This window comes from Lathyrus oleraceus, chromosome 5, assembly GCF_024323335.1.
Source record: "Lathyrus oleraceus cultivar Zhongwan6 chromosome 5, CAAS_Psat_ZW6_1.0, whole genome shotgun sequence".
NCBI classification, from domain to species: domain Eukaryota; kingdom Viridiplantae; phylum Streptophyta; class Magnoliopsida; order Fabales; family Fabaceae; genus Lathyrus; species Lathyrus oleraceus.
The window spans coordinates 168,986,195-169,006,170 of record NC_066583.1 but is presented as its reverse complement, the minus strand read 5'-3'; the positions used below and the strand labels follow the sequence as shown (position 1 = coordinate 169,006,170).

At 38.5% G+C, this 19,976-nt stretch overlaps 3 protein-coding genes across 3 annotated transcripts; 2 read left to right on the top strand and 1 right to left on the bottom strand.

Moving 5' to 3' along the window:
- Positions 1–2,889: 2,889 nt before the first annotated feature.
- On the bottom strand, positions 2,890–7,478 carry LOC127079479 (uncharacterized). Its single transcript, XM_051019856.1, has 3 exons — positions 7,392–7,478; positions 3,872–4,744; positions 2,890–3,048 (listed from the first exon to the last, which is right to left on the bottom strand). The coding sequence occupies exons 1-3, from the start codon at positions 7,476–7,478 to the stop codon at positions 2,890–2,892; spliced, it is 1,119 nt and encodes a 372-aa protein (XP_050875813.1).
- Positions 7,479–14,010: 6,532 nt separating this feature from the next.
- Positions 14,011–16,541, top strand: LOC127079478 (uncharacterized). The gene is made up of 4 exons (XM_051019855.1): positions 14,011–14,318; positions 14,825–14,840; positions 15,729–15,815; positions 15,894–16,541. The coding sequence occupies exons 1-4, from the start codon at positions 14,011–14,013 to the stop codon at positions 16,539–16,541; spliced, it is 1,059 nt and encodes a 352-aa protein (XP_050875812.1).
- Positions 16,542–18,306: 1,765 nt separating this feature from the next.
- On the top strand, positions 18,307–19,544 carry LOC127079477 (uncharacterized). The gene is made up of 2 exons (XM_051019854.1): positions 18,307–18,385; positions 18,919–19,544. Exon 2 carries the CDS (start codon positions 18,927–18,929, stop codon positions 19,542–19,544), a length of 618 nt encoding a protein of 205 aa, XP_050875811.1. The 5' UTR covers positions 18,307–18,385; positions 18,919–18,926.
- Positions 19,545–19,976: the final 432 nt, after the last annotated feature.

Here is a 19,976-nt window from a genome sequence, read left to right as displayed (position 1 = left end):
GTTAGCAACCACGTCGTCAAATTGATCGATCGTGATATCTTGCATCACGTGAGCGGTATTTATAACTTTCAGCAATGCTTTGCGGTGAGCCTCAGAACTCAACAGCAAAGACAAAATTGATATCTTGGAAGGCGTTTGGTTCAACTGTTCAACAATCTTGAAGTCACTCCTTCTGATTAGTTTGAGGAATTCCTGACTTTCCTCAAAGGTGATACTCTTCTTGTGATCATCAGACTGTTCTTTTTCAATCATCGGCCCTTTACCCTTGGAGGCTTCGGCATCTACAGCTTTATCATTGTCGATAAGTCTCGTCAATACCGGAGCAGTCGTCATGGTCAGAATGGTGAGTATAGTTGTCTTTGCCTGCGGAGTCGGTCTAGGAGTTGCCTTATCTTTAGGCGAGACAATTGTGGGTGCTGGAGACACCCTAGGAGTGTATTTGGGAGAAAATACACTGCCACTTCGGGTCATGCCTCCCGCTCCAGCGATGTTGACGATCTTTGTATCAGGAATGTGAATTTCTTTTCCTCCCAAATACGTTGTGGTCTCATAATTCCAAGGCACTGCCTTGGTATTCTGATACAGAAACGGAGTTGGAACACGGAAATGGATCGACTGAATACTCTTGGTAGGAGCTTCAACCTTTTTATTCCTATATACAATTGTTATCAGTTCAATTACTGCCACCTCTTATGCGGCTTTGGAGTTGGAGAACTGTACTAACCCTTGATACATCAATTCTTGCACACATTCTCTCAATTACTTGCAACCATCCGGATCAGACTCGCACACTGAGCAATCATTATGCACTCCTTCTAGAAACCCAAACTTTTCAGGTTTTCTCAACATAACGGATAACAAAGTTCTCAACTCATCGACCCACTTCACCGGTTCGGAGGATTCTTCTTCAATGACGACACTGGTCGTGGGACCATCATGATTAGGTAGGGGGTTCGTCTTTACATTCGGATTTTCCTCCGAGAAGGTCAAGATCTTCTTATCAATCAAGTCTTGTATTTTGTTTTTTAACGGCCAGCAGTCTTCGGTGGAATGTCCCACGTGACCGGCGTGGTAGGTGCATGAGGCGTTGGGGTTATGTTTATAATGGTAAGGCGGCACGGCCTGAGGGATTTCTTTTGGCACAATGGCCCCCACATGGACCAAGTATGGTACAAAATAAGCATATGGTACTGGGATCTTATCGTACTAAGCGTGTTTGCCATAGTTTCCTCTGTTATTCTGCCCCTGATTCTGCCTTCTATTGTCACGGTTGTATTGTCGATTCTGATCTTTCTGAGTAGGAGCTGATTGTTGATTGCTTCTCTGTGGTTGATACTGGAAAGACGGTTGTTGGTATTGAGCTACGGTGACATACAGATATGGATAGTACGACATAGAGGCCATCGGAACTTGATATTGGAGGCGAGCCTTCGCCATAACAGCATTTGCCTCCCCCTCCTTCTTTTTAGCGAAGCCCCCATGCAGTCTCTTGTTGATTGTCTGTTGTATGGTCGTGTCTGTTATCTTCCCCGATTTCAGCCCACTCTAAACACGTTCCCCAATGGTAACCATATCGAAGAATTTTGTTGATGAACTGCCAATCATCTTTTCAAAATACAGCTCTTGCAGCGTACCCATGGAGATATCAACCAAATCATTGTCAGATAGTACTGGTCGAACCCTAGACGCCATTTCGCGCCAACGTTGAGCATACTCCTTAAAGGTTTCATTAGATCTTTGCGACTGGTTCTATAGTTGAAGCCTTGTTGGAGCCATGTAAAGGTTGTACTTGTATTGTTTCAAAAATGCTTCGGAGAGGTCCCTCCATGACCGGATCTTCGAGCGCTCCAAACTCATGTACCAATCCAAGGAAGCCCCAGTCAGTCTATCTTGGAAGCAATGAATCAGGAGGTTGTCATTATCAATGTGCGAAGCCATGTTCCTGCAGTACATAGTGAGATGACTGCGGGGACAGCTAAGGCCTTTGTACTTGGGGAGGTCCGGCACCTTGAACTTTTGGGGCAACACCACGTTCGGGACTAAGCAGAGGTCTCAAACGTCTATGTCGAAAGAAGAGAAGCCCTCAATGGCCCTTATTTTGTTGTCCAAGAGATGGTAATCCGCAGGTCTGGCCGGATCAACAGCGGGGGGAGCGACCTGACTGGCCGGTCGAGAGGCTTCGGGGGCGATTGGTGCAAGCATATTCGGGTTGAACCACATTGGCGGGTAGGAGAAACCTGGTGGCACAGTCTGAGAGGCAGTAGCAGGCTGAAAGTATTGCATTCCAGGTTGAGCATTGGGGGCCTGAGGTGCCCCTGTCTGCATGTACTGGGATGCAGGGTTCATCATCATGGGCACAGAGTTTGCCCCTGGGTAGCCAAAAGGGACGGTCGGGACCTGACCGGTGCTCGCAGCTTGAGCAGTCTGACTGGAAAGTTGAAAGTGAAGGCGTGAGCCTCGGTAGTCTTCTTCATCGTTAGGGAGGTCGTCAGGGACCTGACCCTGGTTGTCATTCGGATTAGCAGCAATGACCGGAGTAGTTTGGAGAGTGGGGAGAACCCAAGGGAAACCAGTGTTTCCAACAGCAGCAGCAAGAGTCGAGTGAGGGAAGAAAGCTCCCCCACTAGCGAAGCTAGCAGCAAGGTGCGGGGGCATTCCCCACTGATAGGCAGCAGCAAGCCTAGCAGGGTCTATGGGGACCACCTGACGGTTCCCAGAGTTAGGCACCACAGTTTTTGCCGGAGGGTCGACGGTAGTGCCAGCAGTGGTATCAGGGATGGTCACCCCAGCATCACGGGTGATATTGGCAGCAGCAGAGGCAAGGTTCCTCTGAGATTGAAGGAGCTCAAGGATGGTCTCCATGTTGCCCCTGAACAAGTTCATCTCTCCTTACATATGGGCAAGAGATTCACGGACAACAGCGTTGTCGGCTTCATATTCGGCCATGATCTTATATTTGCTGGAACGTGTGTAGTACCGATGACGAGTCGTCGTTGTTGCTGCAGCAAAACGGCGAGTGTAAGCATTTTGTTTTCTATCGACTTTATGCTATGAATGTAATATATGCATGTTTAACAAGTATAAAAAAATATGATTTCTAGGGTGCCAGTGTGCCAGTATGCATACATAGTCATACAGTGAGCAGGGATAAGACAACAGAGGTATTTCAACAAAATCTCTTTTATTTATTTGAATGACAAATAGTACAAAAACTCCTTCTGCGATTTCTCCAATAGGTCCTGTAGAGATTTGATTTAACCTTGGTAGTCAATCTCCCGCTTGCAGGCTCGATACTGGGCTTCGGCTAACTCTTTCTTCTTGTTCACAATGGTCTCAAAAGACCCTTTCAGAGCATCTCCCACCTTTCTCCTTTTGTTTTGCTCAATCTGGATATCAGTATCTGCTTTATTAAACCTTTCCCTCTTCTGACTGAGGCTGGCCTTCAGGGTGTTCTTTTTTTAGGTGACTTTCATCAGGCTGGAACAGAGACAAGCATTCTCTTTTCCCAACTTCTTGATGATTTCCTTGAGGAGATCCACTTCATAAGTGACGGCGGCAGGCGGCTTAAGGGTTTTGATACACATGGAAGGTTCCCACGGGTACGACAGTTTGATCATCTTGGCCCTTGACTTCACCCAATCAGCATAGGAGGTAGTCACGGTACACAGTTGCTTGCCTAGATCTTTCTTTCCCACTCGTTGTATTTTGCCCCATGCTCTACGCACTTTCTTCATCAGCTTTGGACTCTCAACCCCTTCGGCTAAATCAGCTCTTCCAACAAACGGTCTTCAGGTTTCTCTTTGAGCGAATATCCCAACTGTCGTAGTGAGAGGACAGGATTATAGTTTATCACACCCCCTTTTGTGCTAACGAGAGGGACGTTTGGGAACTCCCCACATCGGAATATCAACTCCACTCTCAAGTAATCAAGACTAAACCAGATGACGTCCTCAGCATCTAATGACATCAACCTTTGCGACCATTTCAGATCACCGACATTATCAACAAACGGCCCTTTCTTTGGGAGATGGGACACAATCCATTTCTGAAGCAAAGGCATACAACAAGTGATGGTTCCCCCTTTCTTCATATTTCTCCAATGGAAGGAGAAGAATACATCAGCTAGTAAGGTAGAAACCGGGTTCTGGGAGATGAATATGGTGATAGCGGTCTTGTCAATGAAACTTTCAACATTCGGGAATAACACCAATCCATAGATGAGTAATGCAAAGCTGGCGTAAAATGCGTCCCAACTTCCACTGTTGGCAAACATCGTGGCATTCTCGAATAGGAATTTGGACGGTAGGCCCTGCGTGTTACCCTTGACTCGGAGAGTGGCCTCGACTAGATCCTTCTTCATGCACAAGGCCTGAACTATATCCGCAGAATCTGGGAAGTCTTCATCAATCATGTAGGGTGCTTGGTTCTTGACTGGCAACTGTAGTAGATGAGCAAACTCGTCTAGTGTGGGAGCTAGAAGAAAGTCTTGGAACGTGAAGCAGTGTAAGGTAGGGTCATAGAACTGTGCGAAAGTGAATATCAACCCTGAATATTCCTTGGTGTTTAAAACCCTCAACAGATTGCCATAGGCTTGCTTGAAGGCTACTCTGTAATCTTTGGTAAGGCACTCGCTGAGCTTCCTCGACTTATCGACCTTGGAGTCTCTCAATTTGTACTCATAGGTTTTTCTCTGGTCGGTCTTATCCATGGTTGCACTGACACTAGCAACTGGCACAGTAGTTCCCTGAAAAATGAAAATGTAACATGTAATGGTTAATGCAATGATGTAATTATGTTATGTGATGCAATGATGGCAGGATGTCACATAATCAGAATTCTGGCATTCACTGGATAAACTGAATAATCTGTTTGTTGCAGGTTTAAAAGTTCAACGTATACACAAGAACACGGGTATGAAGAGTCTTGGTTTCCTGCAAGAAAGACCCATATCCCCTCACAGGTGTGTACTATCCTCAAAGGGTGATCCTAAAAGGTCCCTAGAGTCAACAACCCAATTTGAGATACCATTGTCTTGGACGAATGACTCATCGGACAATGATGCTCCCAAAAGGATCTACTCTAGGTGTGACATATCGTGTCAACCATAATCGCGAAATAACTTCACGAAGGTCAAACACGACTCTAGTCATGTTACTATCTTGTGTGTATACTCAAGCTCGGGTATAGAGCTTCACTCTCATGTAAACAACCCAACCCAAATAGAATATACAAATATCTAGGATGACAAAATGCAATAATAAAGCAAATAAAATAAAGCAAGTAAAGTATAAAGATGAACACCTAGAAACTAGCGAGAAAACAACCTAAACTAGGCTCGACTCCTTTTAGCGACTAGGAAATACTCCCAGTAATAAAGTATCCCCAGTAGAGTCGCCAGCTGAAGCTAGCGGAAATATACCCGAACGTATCACACGCTCGAACATACAACAGAGTCGCCATCAAACTTTATTTATCCCCAAAGGGAAGGGAAAACATCGATAAAACCCGGGGGGAAGAGATATACTGGGTAAGGAAGTCGGTTATGCAAGGGGAAGGTATTAGCACCCCAAACATCCATGGTACTCCATGGGAACCGTTTTGATTGTTCTCGCTTGAATAGGTGTTATCTAAATATTACTCGCAAAAGAATGAATGGAAAGGAAAGGAAATAGATAAAGTGCTCAGTGAGGATTGGGGCCCTCATGCCTACGTATCCTCATAGTGCAATGAGGAATTCAGAGCTCCGTAGTTCAGAGAACTAATGGTGGGAGATGGAAAGAAGTGTGATAGAGGTATGGTTTGAACCAAAGGATAATATGATTTGAACTCCAACACGGGGTGAAAATGTGAACCCGAGAGTAAAATTGGTATGAACCAACACGCGAGGGCCTACAACATCGTATTGGAATAACCAAAAAAAGAATGAATTAAGTGTTTGATTACATAGTACAAACAACTCTTGGTTTACAATGAGGTACAAGATGGAGCACAAAGGTATATTGTACTTGGCTCAGAGATAACTGGTATATCACATGAAGTGAATGAAGGTAGATTACGAACATATTATGGAAATGAATGGAGTGAAATGACCAAAGTCACGGAATTTATATCTGGTGATAAGTGACTGAAAAGGTATAGTTTGAAAATGAAAGTCAAGGTATATTAGAATCCATAGGAGAAATAGAATTTGTACCATAGAGGGAAAGGTGGCATGAACCACAAGTGAGGGGTCTAAGACATGGTATCACTATATGGTTGGCCGAAAAAGAAGGAATTAAATGTCTGGGTACAAGTCAAACAACTCTAGGTACAAAAGCGGACTATTTATTAAGCGTCCTTAAAGGGTATGTATGGAATTCCAAAGAAAATGTATTTCAATGTCAAAGGAATAATGGTTGCTTCATTTTACAATTGTGGTGTGTCCTTTAGTAAATACAAAAAAAAACGCCCAAAAATAAACTATTACCACGATTAACACTATGATCGTTGTAAAATTGGTGTTACGAAAGGTCTATTTTGTAGTAGTGAGAATCTAACTGAAATTTTGCACACAGAGAGACACTCAATAAAATATCTAGTCTAGAAGTTGTTAAATAAAGTAAAGATCCAACCATACCTCTATACAACTTCTAACAGATATTGGTGTTGTTTTTGTGTCTGCTTAGATTGTAGGTTGGATGCATAGGAGTTGTCATGATCTTGCGGTTATATAGCTTGAACTTCTTTAGAAGCTCCTTTGTGTATATTGTCTGATGAACATATACTCCATCCTTGCATTGATTAATTTGAATACCAAGGAAGAACTTCAGCTCTCCCATCATACTCATCTCAAACTTAGCCTGCATTGTCTTTGAAAACTCTTGGCAAAGGAAAGCGTTATTTGAACAAAATATAATACCATCTACATAAACTTGAACAATTAAGATATCATTTTTAAGTGTATTTCTGAAGAGTGTAGTGTCTACTTGCCCTTTTTGAAAACCATTTTCTAACAGAAAATTACTCAGTTTCTCATACCAAGATCTGGGAGGTTGTATGACTCCATAAAGTGATTTCTTAAGTTTGAAAACATGATATGAGAGGACTTAATCCTCAAACCCAGGTGGTTGTTTTACATACACTTCTTCAGAAATGACTCCATTTAAAAATTCACTCTTAACATTCATTTGGCATCAAATAATGCCATGATTAATATCATAAGAGATAAGTAACATGATTGCCTATAACCTTACAATAGGTGCATAGGTTTTAGAGAAATCTATACCTTTTTGTTGGTTGTAGCCTTGAGCTACCATTATAGCCTTATTTCTTACCACTTATCCTTGCTCATTCAACTTGTTTTTGAATACCCATTTTGTTTAAATAATGTTATTTTTAAAAGGTTTGGGTACCAGATCCCAGACATCATTTCTTTGAAATTGATTCAACTCTTCTTGCATTGCCACAATATCACCATCAACAGAAGTGGGTTTAGTCATGGAGAGTAATCCTAACATTGAAATTCTCTTATCTAAAGACAGACATTGTTTTTCTAGGACTATATTTGATTTAAATAATTAACTCTTATGGATGAGAATACTTGTACTTGAAGGTCTTCTTGGATTCTGATGCATTTGAGGAGCCATCTTGAGCTTTTTCAGAATCTTCAACATCTGAATGAGCTTCTGAGGTTGGATCAACTTCTAAAATTCGAATAGCTTCTGAACATCCAGCTTCTGATGGATTGTTAGCTTTTGAAATTCCATCTTCTAGACCTCTATCTCTTAAGGTGTCTTCAAACACACATGTTTTTTTTAAAAATTGAACTAGCTCTGACATTTTACTATCAGGCTCTTTATCATCAAATTTGATGTGTATTGAATCTTCAACCATATTGGTTTCAAAGTTATACATGTTGGAACAAGTTTAGTTCTACAACTATCCTTAAGTTTTGATGATAACAAAGTGTAGAGAACAATTTTGTACTCTAACTATTTTGGTGAGTATGCAGAAAATTGGAAATAAACTCTGACTCTGAAGATGTCTAGAATCTGAACCAATGGATAAAAGCGTGTTCAAAAACAAGTAAACTCCAAAGTATCAAGTCAATGTTTCTGAATATAAACCATTCATGCAAACTCTGATTAAAGGTTATGAATACCAGCTTGTGAAAGTCTCATAACCCAGTACTCCAAACACTCTAAAATCTCACAAGTTCTGAAGGTTAACTCTAATCTATACTCAAGCTTCAATCCACTTGCATAAGAACCCTCTCACTAGAAGATTTACATCAAAAGGTCAATGTTGTTTTATGTGACAGAAGTATAAAATAAAACCTACTTTCTATGTAAAGTATTGTACTTTGTATCAAAGAAACTTCTTTCATCCCATCAACCTCACCAACTCTCTGCTGCAAGAGCCACTCTATTGTTGCATATGAAGTGACCTTCATACAACATTCACATAGAGGATCGTCCATCTTCACATCCCAATGAATCTATTTGCTTCTATATAAATAGGTCTTTGAAGATTGAAAAGATAACAAGATTGACATACACGCACTGAACAAACATCAACGCTTACACTCAGGATATGTGTATAGAAAAATATAAAAGAAGTGTTTCTCACACTCACACTTAGAACAAAAACTTATTGAATATTATCGTTAAGTGTAATACTTGGTTTAAACTTGTGTATCTGCTTATTTAAGCATCTTGTAAACATCAGAACATGTTATATTAACTTTGGTTTATTTCTTTGAGTGATTAGTCTTAGTCTGAATACTCAAGAGGTCATTGACGGTTAGTCTTTGATTTGCAATTTCTTGAGAGACTATGGGATAGTCAGAATTATCAAGAAGTCTTAGACAATTGGTCTTTGATTTGTATAATCAATTTGATTATTGGATTAAATCATTATGGAATGAGAAATCACTCAGGCGGGTGGACTGTACGTAGCTTCATTAACAGCGAACCAGGATAAAAATACTTGTGTTCTTATCTTTATCGTTATTTTTTATTATTTGATTTACTGAGTGCCAAAAGTTTTTAAATCCATAAACCCAATTCAAACCCCTCAATTTCTTGTGTTTCTTACACCTTCAATACACTCGGTATGCCTTTGAGCGTTCAAAGTATCATAAAAAGATACCCTTTTGAGCTTTGGCATTAAATTTCTAAGATAAACTTTATTGTTCAAGATGTAACATGTACATCCAAACTGATGAAAATAAGAAATGTTTGACTTTCTTCCTTTGAACAACTCATATGAAGTCTTGTTCAGAATAGGTATAATATAGATTCTATTTTGGACATAACATGATGTGTTTACAACTTCTGCCTACAAGTACTTAGGTAAGTTGTTTTCATGGATCATAGTTCTGACCATTTCTTGTAAAGATCTATTCTTTCTCTCTACAACTCCATTTTTCTATGGAGTTCTAGGATAAGAGAATTCATGGATATGCCATGTTTTTAACAAAAAGTTTCAAATGGCTCATTTTCAAATTCTTCTCCATTATCACTTCTTACTTTCAAAATACTTGATTCCTTTTCAGTTTATACTTGTATGCAGAAGATGTTGAACATATCATATTATTCATCCTTGGTTCTAATGAGTTTAACCCAAGTCCATCTGCTATAGTTATCAACAATAACTAATCCATATTTCTTCCCATTGATTGATGTTATACTAACGGACCAAACAAGTCAATCTTAAGCAATTATGAGGTCTAGAGGTAGAGACAATGTTTTTAGATTTGAAATAAGTTTTATAAATTTTTCCTACTTGGCATGCTCCACAAAGAGCATCTGAGTGATAATTGAGTTATGGAAAACCTTTAACAAGTCTTAACTTTCTAAGTTCAGAGATTAATCTCCAGCTAACATGACCTAACCTTTTATGCTAGAGCCATTTCTCATCACTCACTGATAGAAGGCAAAGTACCTTTCGATGAACTAATTCATAAAAATTAATTTTATAAACATTATATTTCCTCCTATCTTTGAACACTATGGACTTGTCATATTCATTCATGACTAAAAAATTGTTCTTATTAAACATGACTTCATAACCACTGTCACAAAATTGACTAATGCTTAGTAGGTTATGTTTAAGTCCATCTACAAGCCAAACATTATTAGTTGAGATAGAGGAGTTACCAATGATCTTTCCTCTCTGGTTTCCTCCAACTCTCATAGTTCTTTCCTTTTTCAAAGTTAGGGTTTGGAACATATGCTTTTCTCATGTCATATGTTGAGAGCAACCATTGTCCAATTACCATGACAGTTTTCATGCTTCTTCCTTGAAGCATATACGTAGACATTTTTTTAGATTTAGGTATCCATAGTCTTATGGGTCCTTTAGGGTTAGTTCTGACAAGTTTCTTCTTGTTTTGTACCTTTGCTCTCATATGGTAAGGCACATGATCATTCAAAACTTTTGATTTAAAAGAATGTTATCTTGAATGGATCTTGGCCTTAGGTTTTGAACCTTTCATAACCTTAGCTCCTGATGTCTTAGGTTTGGGTTTCTTCAAAACCTTTGACTAGATTCTTAGGTTCTGGTTTCTTCCAAACCCTTGATTTTAGAATCTCAGGTTCAGGTTTCTTCAGAACCCTTGACTCAACAACTTTAGGTTATGACTGGTTCAGAACCTTTGCATTTTCAGAAGCATGTACAAAATAAGAGTCAATCCCTTTCCTAACAGAGCTTAAAGAATAAGTATTTGTTGGTTACTCAAGGTTTCAAACCTTGGATTAAAATATTTTGTTGAGTAACCAAGACCTTCCCATTTTGCTTCTACTTGCACCATAAATCATGTATACAAGTTTAGTTATATTGAAGCCATTTATGATAGACTCCTAAAGAGTCATTTCATGCTCATCAAGGGATTTATCACACACTTATTATACTAGAGTAGGGGTGGCAAACGGGCATGCCCGCCCCGTTTAGGCCCGCCCCGTAAAAGCCCGCAAAAAAACGGGGCGGGGCGGGGCGGTCATAGTTGAGGATGTGGGCCTAAAACTTAGACCCGCCCCGCAAAAAAGTGAGGGCGGGGCGGGGCGGTCATAGTTAAGGATGTGGGCCTAAAACTTAGACCCGCCCCGCAAAAAAGTGAGGGCGGGGCGGGGAAAGCCCGCGGGAACTGCACTCTTTAAGCCTAAAAATGCAAAAATTTATGTAAATACACATGCCCGCAAAAGCCCGCGAAAAAAACGGGGCGGGGCGGGACGGACATATTTAAGGGTGAGGGCCTAAATCCTTGACCCGCCCCACACAAAAATGCGGGCAAAACAGGCATGCCCAGCGGGACGAGCCCGTTTTGCCACCCCTATACTAGAGCAATATGTTCTTTCTCTAGAGCTTCATGTTTTCTTTGAAAAGATTTTATTTCATCCTTCAAAAGATCATATTACTTTTTCAATATTTTCATGTGTCTGGATCTCTCTTGACACCGACACATAAGGTCTTGAAGGAAAGTAATTATATCATAACGAGATATATTAGAAAATACCTCATCTTCTTCTTCAGAATCTGAACCAGAATCTGAGTCAGATTCTGCTTCAGAAGATGTAAGAGCCATCAAAGCAAGGTTTGCTTGTTGTTCATCCTTTTCAGAGTCTTCTTCATTGTCAAGTTCATCCCATGTTTCCATGAGACTCTTCTTGAACTTGTTTATGAAGTTGTCCTTTTTAAAGCTTCCATTCTTTGAGTTGTCCTTTTGTAGTTCAAGATAGTCAGCAATGAAGTGACCAGGCTACTTGTAGTTGAAACATCCCTTTTGATCATTCTTCTTTTCTCTTGAACTTGATCCTCTAAAACCACGACTTCTACCAAATAACCTCTTGTTCTTATTTTCCAAGTATTGAAACCTTTTAGTGATAAAGTCCATTTCCTCATCATCTGAATCTTCTTCAGATCCTCCTACATGTGAAGCTTCTTTATAGTCCCAAACTTGAGGAGTCGTTGCAGGTTTAGCAACAGATTTCAAAGCTAGGTGTTTACCGTCGAAATTGGTAAAAAAAAGCGCTAGTCTTCTAAATTCTATATTTTTGGTTACTCACAGGATCAACTAGATTGATCCTAGGACATGTGCTTTAATTCTCTTCAAGTTTTATCACTTATGAATATTTCGACAATGCTTTTTTCATTGAAAATAATGTTGACGTTTGTAAAGAAATGCATAAACGTAAATTTCAATGTAAATAACTTTTTAAGTAACTTTACAAGGAAAGTAAATTAAATAATTGTAAATGATTCAACACAAAAGTAATATTGGTGATCACACGTACATTGCATTCAAGAACTCGTTTCTCAACAACACAGATGCTTTGAGTAATATAGGAGTTTTTGTACAAAATGGAACACCTTTAATCCTAATCATTAAGATCCTTATTTATAATAAATCAAAAATGACGGTAACAAGTGGTATCTTCTCCAAAAGATGACACGTTTTCGCTTGCATGGACTTTGCCACTTAATGCCTTCCACGCGTCTTCTCAAGAAATAGATAAGGCCAAAAAATGGTTATGAGCCTTAATTTGAATCATTCTTGTCGAACGCAATTCCAATACGGATACCTTCGTCGAAAAGTGAATATGAATCCAAGAATATTTCTAAGTCTCGGACCAAACCTTCCTCATCAAAATCACAGCTCCGACTACGCCTTCCCAACTTTTTCTGTCGAAAACAATATATTTTTGTCCAACGTCGAAATTCCAGCTAACAAATTGCCCCCCAAAAATGTCATTTTCGACTATATGGAAAAAAGGGATTTTTTTTGAAATATTTCGATGCAACAACATCTTTACTGCTATGATGTCATGGTCATCATGACCACCTTTCTTCAAACATCTCATCGAGACACGCAAAAAATCTCAGTTAATCATTACACCCATATTTCCTAGGAGATCGTGGGCCACACCAACTGCTACCGTCTGATCATGTTTCTCCGATTTGACATGCGTTCCACGATCTTCAACAGTTGTCAATGTTTTGAAATGAAACGTTTTTTCATCCCACTATAAGTACCTCACTTCACATTCTTTCTGAACTTTTCTCCATTATCAACAAGAAAAACTCTTCCTCTTCTCTCTAAAAAACCCCAAACAAAACAGATTTCTTCCACATTTTCATCATCAAATGGCGTCAAAAATCAAGAACTCAAAATATTCCAAGAAACAAATGTCCATCCCTCATGCTCACAAGATTTTGGGTCCTAAAGTTGTGGGAAACCAACAGTACATTTCGGAGCCCCCTCTTGAAGAAAAGAAATGACGCATTTATCAGTCACATGTATTAATTCTTATCTCAATCTTTGGTAAAACGCGTGCAATTGCAGGCCTTTTACCAAATATTAATTCTAACTCTGAAAGACTCAAATAGTACTTTCCAACTTATCATCGAACCAAACCAATAGCTAGTAGGAAGAAATTGAAAACTAGTGGTGAGACTGTGAGCACTGAGCCAAATACTATAGTCGATACCCAAGCAAAGTCTTCGACTAATCCTATAGAAAAACCTATCAACTTAGATTACATGAGCAACACTCTCGGAGTGTTTCGCTCTTGCCCCTTATCGAAAGATCCTAAAGTATACTTGTCTTGGCTTGTAAAAATAGAAAACCAGAAAGCTCAAACTTGGAAAGAAATGGAAATCTTCGACATGATCCAATTGTTGAAGGTTGGCCCTGGCTATTTCCAACCCATGTTGTTAACTTTCCTATATTTTTGGGATAGTACTCATAACAACTTTCACTTCCCTTGTGGAATGTTGACTCCAACCCTTTTCGACGTTGTTGATATCACTGGTCTTCGACCAATTGGAGATACTTTCGATCCCAACTACATAGCCGAGGATACCATTGGCTTCAATGGAAATCGAGCTACCTTCACCCTCTATATCTCAGATCACCACAATAAAGATACTGAATAAATCTTTGATGAAGAGCACATCGTCTTCCTCGCACTCTGGCTATCTTGATGTGTATTCTGCTCGAAATCTTTGCAAGTGGCGAATAAATTCTTGACTATGGAAAACCAATTACATGTTGGACATAAACTCTGCATCAACCAGATGGTTCTAAGTTGTCTTTACGAGTATTTAGGAGAAGGTGTCGAAACCCTCAAGAAGATTCAACTAGGACCGAACCTACTACTTGCTGGTCCATATTGGTTGCTTCAATTATGGCTTAATGCTACCTTCGAAACATCATTATCATCCCACAACATAATCAATAAAGAGGATGACGACATCAAAAATAGAAGATTCGAAGGAACACACCTTGTCCAACTGACTCCTAATGATGAATGGTTGAACTTACATAAAAAATTTACTGGGTAAGTGATGATGTATGCCAAACACTACAGTTTCACTCCTTCTATGGCTCCCTTCTCCAACAGGACTCATGGTCCAGAGTGGTTCACTAGGAAATTCCCTTCTCCTTCGAAAGATCAAGAGGCAGAAATACTATCCATATAGGACGCGTTTATCACACCCAAGTTAATTGCAACAAGGCTCAGACCTTCGAAAAACCAGATAATCCTCCTTAGCTACCAACCCAATCTTGTCTCTCGACAGTTTGATCTTAACCAAGTTATGTCTAAACCAATCTTCAATAAGAAAAGCAATGTTGTTCTCTATAACATGCACCACACTAAATCCGAATGCAACAAAGATATGTCTCATTATGTTGGCACCACACAACTCACCCCTCATTCCATTTAAACCATCATACTACTGCGCTGAAGAATATGACACTTGGTGGAGAAGTTATTATTCCGCAGAAATGTTCGATGTTCCTGCTTTCACTCAGCACCTAACCACCACTTTTTCTTTTGTACAGGACAGATCCAAGAAAGGTATTTTGACTTACATCAAAGAAATCCAAGAATTCCAAAAATACCTTTGAGACTGCCTACAAACCTGATGAGCTCTATTGAACCATCCATGATGTAGCAGTAACTTTGAGAGAAAATTTTACAAAGAAACTCCCTGATTTAAAACTACTTTCGTATGACAAATACGAACAAAGGTATGAGTTGGGTTTTAATCTTTACCATCCAAAATTCTCTCGACTACTAACTACTCATTTCAGCGTGGCTTTTCTCCCCCCTTTTCCAAATGGTTCGTCTTTGGGGATTTTGTGAAAATTCTTCGACAAGACTCTCAAAAAATGGCCCAACGGGTGGTTCATACTAAGCACACTCTGGACAGTTTCAAAGGTCATCTTCATATTGACATAGAGCATTTTCACATACTCTCTCTAGTATATGAAGGTGTGGAGTAGAAGGGTTTCTTGATTTACTTCTTCTTCCAACAATTACTTAACACCCTTCTCACTTGTGATCACTATTTTGACCTTCTCCTCTTTTAGCCGTCGAAAGAAAACAGGTACAGGGTCCGGCGAAGAAAGCTTCTGGCTCCGCCAAGGACGAATGCCAAGAAAAATAAATCACCAACACAATAACAAAGGTATACTTCATGTGTTATTATTTTTCTTGATGTATTATCTTTGTATGCTAATTCTTATGTTATTTTCAGGTAAGTCGAAAACCACCTCCAACTCCAAAGAAACGAAAGATTAGCCATCCTAAGGCTCCAACTATTGAATCAGACGATAATCATCTCTCCCCACGGATACCTCCAAACCTGCCAAGAAGAAGAAGAAAGCGAAAACTTCTGACGCCACCTTTCATCCAAAAACCAACATTATCAAAATCAAGTCAACAAAACTTGTTGCTCAAAAGGTGATTAATGTTGATCCTGAACCTACTGCCAAGAACCCTGAACGAATCGAGAGTGATAACTCCAGTCCTGGTGTTGATGCTCTTAAGGTAATCTAATTTCGCCTTATCTTTCTAAGCCATCTTCCCTTTCCTTTTCGACTTAGCACAACTCGATTTCTTTTGCAGGACGGCACAGACGGTACTGAACAATCAAGCATTAAGCATGTTATCCCTGGGAATTCCAATACTCATTTGCACCATCCCTTATCCAACAAAGATTCAAACAAAGGGTCAACGAGCGAAGTGAATAAACCTGCTGACAAACAACAAGAGGTTTCTCCTCCAAAGAACACTACCCAACACTCGCAAACCACTGGCTCCGATAGCGAAGATGGAGAAGAAAAAGAGCATCACCTCATAGATATCCCGGAAACCATTGATATCCAAAATCCAAAGGAAAATGTCCAAGACAAAACAGACGACTCTTTGCCAAAAATCCTCAACCAAGGCGAAGATGTCCTAGACAAAGAGGAAGACGAAGATGAAGATGAGGATCACTCTATGTTCGATATCCCTATTGACCCTCTGGAAGAAGAAGAGGATGGTAATGCGAACCCAAGTGACGTACCTACCAACAACCAAAACCTTGGCTCTGCCAAAGCTTTCAAAACCCCTTCGACTAGTACAATTGTTGCCTTCTCTCTGGAAGAATTGGAGACCTTAAATAAGAATAAGCCAACAGAATATTTGAAGGCGATCATGAGCACAAGGGGTAGCTCGACTGATAAATTCTCAAGTTCCTCCACCGTTTTCTGGTGGTCAGTCTACAAATGAGCTTGTTGACGAACTGCTCAAAAAGATCAAGAGAAAGTATTTGGTGTTAACTTGATCCAAGTCCTAGAAAATAATCCCACTGCCTGCTTTGGGATCAAGGATCTGTTTAAACAAGTGGACATCTTAACCACTCCTTCAGAATATGCAGATATCATCATGGAGCTTGGGCTACTTATTGATCAAGTTAGCGCAGACCTCAACCGCAAAAGTGAAGTTTCGAACAAGATTCATAACGAAATGAGTTCTCAAACAGTTGAATGAGATGCGGCCACCAAGTCTACCAACAAAATTTTAGAATTGGAAAAGGGGTTTGAACAAAGTCAAGAAGAATTCGAGACTTACACTACCAATATTATTGGGAACTACAAATCGAAGAGCTACATGCTAAAATAAAAAGGCCAAAGAGCGTCAGGAGGAGATTCCAAAGTTTGACCGCGAAGAACTTGACAGTGAAATCAAGGTAGGTGTGGATCATGTCGAACAGGCCCAAGCTTTGGGAAAAGAAATTGATATCCTCAACTCCAACCAGTTTGTGATCGATCGTCGTATGTTACTCTTAAATACGAAGTATGAACGCGTGAAGGTTGCTCTTCCTTCTTAATTCATTTTGCTTACTCATGCCACAATTGTTTGAATTTTTATTTCGACCCTGGAATTTGTAATGTAATGACTTCAACCATTTTGGCACTTTCTGTATAGTTACCACTTTGACTTCGATTTTGCATGGGTATTATTCGATTAATATTTCAATCTCCTGAAGTGCAGGTTTATATTTTTTCAAATACTTCCCATTTACTCTTAGGATTCTTCGATCTCCAGTTAACCCTTCGATCTCATATGCATTATTAGAAAAAATTTAAACAATTTGGAATAGACCTTCCCATTTTGGGGACCATTTACCCAATGTCTTATCCCTTCAATCCATAAGTAGAATTATTGTCCAATAAAATCATCTCATTCCAGGATACAAATCAAACTTCTCTCCAACAATACCTTGACAATTAAATAGGTAGTACATTATCATCTATTATAAAAATAAAATTGTATGATAAAAACTAGTTTTAAATCAATAAAAAAAATAAGTAAGCCCGCATTTCAGAAATTATTTTTCTATTATAATTTTTAATGTCAATAATAATTAACAATAAAAAATTTATTATTAAGGTATGATTTTATAATATAAATTAAATTTTAAATATATTTTTTATTTTCTTTACCAATTTTTGTATATCTATTTTCTCTTAAATTGGACTAAAATATTTAATGAAAAATTAAAGAGTATCATACTAAAAAAATTAATAAAGTGTATATATTTCTTTTGTCAAATATTATAATGGTTGAAATTCATTATTTATAGGTGAATAAGTAGGATGGGTTATAAGAGAAGGGAGGAGAATGTATCTTTTATAAGAGAGAGAGAGAGAGAGAGGATCTAAAATTTTAGGTGAGAGAAGTGTATTTTTCTGATATTTTGAAGTAACAAGGAAGACAGATGTACAATTTAACAGTAAGAAAGATGATAGTGTAATATGATCCTCTTTTAAGGGAAACTAAATTTAGATATATATCTTATATATAATAGAGAGAGAGAGAAGTGTATATTTTAATATATAGAAAAAAGGAATATACTATACTATGCGCATTGTAAGGAATAAGTTTGTAACAAAAAAAAAGACCCGGTAATATCTGCATATAGTGAGTGGCACATCCCTATTCCATGGCCAACACATCACATGAACGTATATTTAACAAACATCGTAAACCCTAAACCCTTCCATATCACTAAAGTAAGTTTTCTCTAAACCTACTGCCTATTTCCATCTCTTCACATATTTGATTGCTGGGTATGTCTCCTTCTCTACTTTATCACTATAATATATTAACTTCTATCATTTGTTTTAATTGGTATGAAATTTTCAATATTTATTTTAAGATGATGAATACTTTGTTTTGCATTAGTAATCTTGTATATAATAATCACCCGGTAATATTATTTTATAACTGGTTTTCAGAGTGTAGTCTAGATTATTGTATTTATGTGATGATATGTTATTATGGTTTGATCAATAGCTTGAGTTTTGAATTGTTGATGATTGGAATAGAAGGTTTGCATCTTTTTATTCTTTTATATACAAGACATATGATATATATGAACCATAAATTACTCTTGCAGATATTTTTTTATAATATGTTTATTATTTTCTTGTTATTGTATGTAATTAGTCCTGACATATTATTATATTTTGAGCAACATGTTGATTTGATTTCTGATTGTAGTAAGTTGAATAAGAAGTATGCACCTTTTTATGGTTTTTATTTTTCTAGTAGTGTATAGTTCTTATAATTATAGAGTTCTGATCATTGATTTTATTATTAGAATCACAGATGGAAGAATCTTGTGATGGAGAGAGTGAAGCGATGCTGCATCAACCTCTCAATATTGACTTGCCTTCTAGCTCTGACATTGATGTTAGCTCTATGGTTTCTATGAAGGAGGGTTGTGAATCGCCTTTTTCGTCGTGGGATTCTGAACCCGAAAACGATATCTCGCCCAAGAAATCCCTTCAGGATACTAACCTTGAAGGAAACTCTCTTGATGTGGAAGAGAATAACCGTTTTGTTGGGGTGGAAAACGTAGATGATGGCTTTTTGTGCGAGGTGGACAATAGAAGTTACGACGAGTTGCTCAAAAAGTTCATTGAAAAGGAGGAAGAGCTGAGAGTTTCCAATTTAAAGCTTCAACTTTCGGAGCAAGAGATTGTCAAGTTGGAGGTTCAAGCTGAGAATAGGGAGATTCAGATTAATGATGTGTGTGAAAAATTGGAGTTGAAAGAGGAGGAGTTGAATGAACAAAAGAAGCTTTTAGAAGAAGAGATTTTCAAGTTGAAGAATCAAATTAAAGAAAATGAGAACCAACTTGATCTGAATAAGGAGGAGTTGAAAAAAAAACTGCTAAATTGGATACTCATGTTCCGAAAATTTTCGACAAGATTAGAAATGTGACGGAACAACTAGAAGCGGCTCATAAGAAACTCAAGATTTCAACCGATGAAGTTGAAGTTTTACGAAAGGAACTTGGTATTAAGTCATCTATGAATAATCAATTGCAATGTCAGATTAAAGAGGAAAAGAGAAATAGGTATATATTAGAAAACTTGGTTATGAAGAATGACGATGATAACATTAACCACAAGGAGGAGTTGAGAAAATTGAATGGGAGCCTGGCTGATTCGCGTATTTCGTTCTTTTCTGAGAAAAAACAATTGACTCTTAAACTAGAGGATTGTGAGGCTAGAAACAAGGTATTAGAACAAAAAGTTATACAAAATGAAGTTGAAAGTTTGAATCATTTTAAAGATGAAATCAGGTATTTGAGAAAAAGACTTGCTGAGAGAAAGAATGAACTAGAAGCTGCAAATAGGAAATCAGAGAAAG